General features: G+C 41.0%; 1 protein-coding gene across 1 annotated transcript in view; it reads right to left on the bottom strand.

Annotated features, from left to right (window-relative positions):
* Positions 1-5,329, bottom strand: part of wdr32 (WD repeat domain 32) — a gene marked incomplete at its 5' end in the record, with an annotated part of 7,891 nt that extends 2,562 nt beyond the window's left edge. The window contains 4 exon segments of the mRNA XM_014018038.1: positions 647-849; positions 1,192-1,389; positions 2,542-2,655; positions 4,661-5,329. Coding sequence (XP_013873492.1) covers positions 647-849; positions 1,192-1,389; positions 2,542-2,655; positions 4,661-5,112 — 967 coding nt within the window.
* Positions 5,330-5,683: the final 354 nt, after the last annotated feature.

The following is a 5,683-nucleotide window of genomic DNA, read 5'->3' on the forward strand; positions in this document are numbered from 1 at the left end:
GGGATGATGATTCAACCACTCAACCACTAGATGTTGCTGAATACAACAAATCCTACACACTGTGCCTTTAAGTACAAAAATCTACTGACATTATTCAAAGATATTGTGTTTCGTCTATTTTGTGGTACTAGATTCAGTTTATCTAATATTAAAATGCGCAGTAATTACCACCCACATCTGATTAATTTTTTGCCAAWTTCTGTCAGTCTGTTAGCAAAATACTTCATGAATCGCCACATTGGATTTAATGAGACTTTCAAAGCAGACTCATCAGATTGCAAATCTACAACTAATTGGCTTCTGAAGGCAGTCCAATTCAAAAGGACCACCACAGCTAATTGACTTTAACCAACACATAAATGGATACAATTCAGTCCATTTTTACAAATATTGAGCTTAAATTCAACATGCTAGTGGCTGAAAGTAATCCACAACACAAGATCCCCACGAGATTATGCATAATGTAGTTTGAAACTCTTATCAAAACATTTTAATTTGTTGTCATTAAGGGGTAATTTTTTTGCAAAAACGCAGAAAAAGAAAAAGCCATCAGTGCGTTTATTGTCAACTTTACCAAAAACAGCATAAAAAAGAGGAAAACATTCCACTTTCTGTTTTATTGTGGCAGGATCAGCTGTGTTCTAACCTGAGCTGAGGGGCGTCCGTCGCGCTCGCAGCATACGGTAGCTGCCCACTTCAAGGGACTGTGTGAGGTCCAGGTCATGCAGGATGAGCAGATACCCCGAGGAAGTGGAGATGAGCATCTTGGAACAGTCGGGCGTCAAGCGCATCCTCATCAGGTAGCGAGTGTGGAAGAACTTCTTGTGCGGGCAGCCATCCTCCGTAAATCTGCAGCAGAGAATTAGGACATTTTACCAGTAGCTATGCCAACGTTTAGAACTTGTTTTGATGAAACTTTGGTAAGGAAGGTTTGTTTAAAATCATAGGTGTTAATTGAAAACATGTAGTGTGGATTAAAAATGGTAAACAAAATCTTTTCTGTATGTATTTTAGCTTATAAAGTACAATTATTTTCATTACTTGATGGGAGGGATGAAGGAAAGGCAATCTATAATTCTCTGACCTTTCAGAGGCATAAAGGATTTTATAGACAACAAAATGTATATTTTTATTCTAGAGTACGCTGCCCTTTTAAAAAAGATAAATCTAAACCCTGTAAAGACAGCCAACCTGTTAGTGTCCCACGTGATGACGTTGCCGTCAAAGCCAGATGTAACCAGGAGCCGAGTGTTGGTGTCGTACTCGATGTTCTTCACCCAGCTGGCGTGGCCGTGCAACGAGCACACCTTTGAGTTCAGCTTACGCAGGTCCCATAATGCGATTGTGGTGTCATCGGAGCAGGTGGCAAACAAGCGATTGTCTAAAAACCTAGAGACAGGGCAGCCACAATCTCGCTTAGCTGCTTTGGTGAGTTTTATTATTGATCTGGTTCCTCAACCCTGGTCCTCGAGGGCCACTATCCTTTTAGAGGTTTCCCTGCTTTGATACACCTGATTTGAATAAATGAGGGATTAACAAGCTTCTGCAGGATTTGTAGTAGAGCTGGGCGATATGATCAAAATTTTATCACAGTTTTTTCAACATTTTCACTGGTTTCACGGTTTTTGACGGTATTTTTCTTTTCATCACAGCTCAGCTGATAATAAAATGTACAAACCCTGCTTAATGACTTTTTTCTTTTACTGTACCTCTGTCTGTGTCTCTGTTTCCCTCCTCTGTGTCTGTTCTTCTCTGACTGGTGGTTGGAGACAGTAGTCATGCATTTTGGTCCAGTCGTGAAGGAGGAGGGTTAAGAAAAGATTATGATCGGGTTTATTGTTTTATGTTATTTATTAAAGCTTATCAGCACGAATCACCTTACACACCAGTCATTTCCAACTCCACTATGAACTACTTCCTGCAGGCTTTTCACCACGTTAAGTCTCCATCAGCATAACGTCTCCATATTAACTAAATGTGTTAAATCTAACTGTGCACGTCACTGAAGAGGTGTTCACTACATTCAGCGACGGCGAAAATGAGATGTTTTTTTTAAACGTCAGTCAATATAAGCAGCGGAATCGCCACCTGCGGCTGCAACTAGCTGCTCCAAACATTAGCATGCTAACGCACATAGCAGTGCAGCAAGGAAAAATATCCCCCGGGAAACAACAGTTCACTGGCGGCCGCGATGAAACGTTCCGCTATTTAAACCTGAATGTCCGGTATTCAAAAAATTCGTATCATAACAAAAATAAAAACTGGTATTCTGCACAAAACGATATACCACCCAGCCCTAATTTGTAGACTTGCTGAAGAGCAGAGAAACAACTAAAACATGCAGAATAGCGGCCCTCAAGAACCAGGACTTAGGAACACTGATACAGACATTATATTCTAGTAGAAAATCTCTAGTAATTTTCACTTAGAGGATTAACCTCATGTTTTCATCTTGAACCATTATATTTCTTTGCTTTAAATCGTTTAATCAGTTTATAAGTGTTCCATGTGAATCTAGATGCAGATGTGACAGACATGCACCTTATATTGTTGACGCAGTCTTCATGGGCCTCGGTTAGAGTTCTGATGTGCCTGGACGAAACGGGATCAAACAGGAGGACCTCGGTCTGCTCACAGGCCACAGTTAGCACAGACCTGATTGGAGAGCAGATGCACAGATCAAAAATCGATCACAAGATGCACGCAGAGGAAGAAGGTTTCCTGGCTGCGATACAATCATAACTCAGAAAAAGCAAAGACACAATGAAAAATGTAAATAAAAACATCTATTCATTCAAAACAACACAGCACTCTTTTAAAAAGGAACATACCATGCAAAAACCACTTTTTTACCATTGTGTACTTGGAGTCACTAGGAGTTAGGGCTGCCACAAATGATTATTTTTATGATCGATTAATCACAGATTATTTTTTCGATTAGTCGACTAATCTGATCATACGTTAACTGAATATAAAACATAGAGCTTATCACGCCAGACTGCAGCTGCTATTATATAACCATGGTTAGATTTTAGCTATATGCTAACTAAAAATAATTGCTGTGGAAGGTAAGTTCTGCTCTGCAGATATTGCACAGGTTTCTCTTTCATTTTCTTAAAATGATCCCACACTTTTGAGCTCCGTTGTCAGGTAGCCATGATACCAGAGCCTGTCTGTATAATGTCTTGTAACGTCCACGGCCTACCCCAGTTACCACTACTGTGCATGTGTATCAAGGACAGAAAGGCAGATGTGGCAGTGGAAGGTGTCAAAGCAGTTTGGAGAGAAAAACAAAGTAAAGAACAAAAAAAGAAGAACAGAAAACGATTAATCGATTATTAAATTACTCATCGATTATTTTAATAATCGATTAGTTGTCGATTAATCGTGGCAGCCCTACTAGGAGTGCAAAAAATTTTAATTACTTTCTCCTGGTGCTGCGTAGATACCTATATATCATGTTTGGGTCATAGTTTTCTCYATTTTCTATGCCATTTTTTGAACTATTATGTTACAGTAATTGCGACAGAACTGCCAGTTAGGTCTGAAGTTACCAGCTAGTTTGGTGGTCTTCATTCTCCTCTGGCTCTGGGTCAGACTCTGGCTCCAACATGTGAGGCTGGATGGACAAGTCTTCCCTTGTTGACATCTTTTGATTAATTTGTAAATAAAACACTCCTGCACTGCTATATAGTCCATAAAAATACTTTATCAAACTAGAATGAATCAGTCTGGAAGTTGGAGGGGGTGCGGGGTGTAAATCGCATCTTTAGATTCAAAGAGACAGCCTCAAAATGAGTTGATCCGAGACACACCTCAGAAAAAGGGTGAACGAGGGGCTTGTGGAGTTACAATAAGGAGGAATTCACAAGCATTGCAGTTCCACTTTATATAGACCCCGACTGAATGATTTAAATGTGAAAAATAAGGATTAAAAGCAGGATATTATCTTTAAGGGAAGGCCTTGCTTATTTCAGCAAGGCAATGCTAAACCGTATACTGTATTCATTACCACAGCATGACTTTKCAGTAGAAAAATCCATTTCCTTCCAAAAACTTCCCACTTTTATTGTTAATAAAATACAAGTTTAGGAGCTTTGTAAATATTCTTGAATAATATCAGAGCAGACGTTAAAATATTTGAAACTGAGTGAATAAAGACTATCATGTACATGTAAATAAAAACCATTAAGCTCCTTTTCAGGTAACCAATGAGTGTTTTGTTATTCTACAGTCCATTCAACTTTTAAGCACCGACATTTACAGCTATGGCAACACARAGAGGGTTTTCTTATTTAGTCCCCATGACACACTGTATGGAGAGCAAATTAAGGCTACAGTAAGGATGAGCCACCACCAAAGGATCACACAAACAAATGTGACCCAGACTAGACAGCTTGACCCGGTTCAGCTGCAGGATTTACTTCTTACATCTACTGTCTAGTCCAAGAACACTGAACCCTGGCTGTTTAGCATCTGTAACAGTTGTGTGTGTCTTCAAGGAGCTTTAAATTCATGCATTTATTTAAGGGGCTTTTACAAATGAGGTTCCAAACATTGACGTCTTGTTGCAGCACAAGAAGCAGCAGAATGTGTAGAGATATACAGTCAGTAAGGTCAAGGCCTRAGAGATCCAGACTACAAACTGCTCTGGTCTTACCCGTCCGGGGAGTACTCCAGGTTGAACACGGCTCCATGGGTCTGGGTGCTCAGATTGACAGACTCTACAGCTGGGTTCATTGAGCTGTACAAACTGGTCATTGTCCTAAAGTTATCCCGAGCTGGGTCCACAAACAGCCCTCGTCTTGTAGTCCTGCTCCGCAGCCAGGAGAACAGACTATCCCCCCGGCTTCCACCGCTCCCACTCTGCGGCTTATCGGCCGCTGAGCAGCGGGGTTCTAGTTTTTCCGCGGCGGGAGACCCTGCACTGTGCTCCGGCTGGTCCTCGCTGCTTCCCGGTGGTAGTGAAGAAACCCTCCTCGCATTGTCATCTTCCTCGTCCGACTCGTCGATATCAGGGTCTTCATCCTTATCGGAGACGGTGCCGGTGTTGTCGGGCCTGTCCTGGGACTCGTCGGCGTCCTCGCTGCCGCTCTGGTGCTCGGAGCTCATTGTGGCGACTTYTGTGCCCGAACAGCCGCTTCGGTTTCGGGAGCAGCCTCTCCGCTCAGCGGCGAAAAGTAGAGCCAAATAATGACTTCTTTCTGCACTTTTATTTAAGATGGCATGGCGGAGCGCTTTACCTGCATGGCCACGAGCGTAAAAACACGATTGGTTTCCAGATTTGGCAGCTTCTCATCGCCGCCCGTTTAAAAAATAAAATAAAATAAAAGAAATCCAAAAACAAACACGAGCTACATTTAACCGGAAAGACAACCGATTAACTTTCAAAATAAAAGCGCAAAGGCTTAGCCATTGATTCACCAGAGTTAGCTTTGTACGAAATCTTAATGGATTTACAAACAGGTTGGTTTACTATAAACGTTCTTAACTTCGCTGTGTTTTGGGGGGTTATTAAGACCAGAGTTGTATAAAGTACCACAAAGTGATACTTGAGTAAAAGTACAAGTATCTTACCAAAAGATTACTTTGGTAAAAGTTAAAGTCTCCTTTTGGGAATATTACTTGAGTAAAAGTCTTAAAGTGTCTGATATTTTTGTAATTAAGTATTAAAAGTAAAAGT

Source organism: Austrofundulus limnaeus, unplaced genomic scaffold (genome assembly GCF_001266775.1).
Source record: "Austrofundulus limnaeus strain Quisiro unplaced genomic scaffold, Austrofundulus_limnaeus-1.0 Scaffold181, whole genome shotgun sequence".
NCBI lineage: Eukaryota > Metazoa > Chordata > Actinopteri > Cyprinodontiformes > Rivulidae > Austrofundulus > Austrofundulus limnaeus.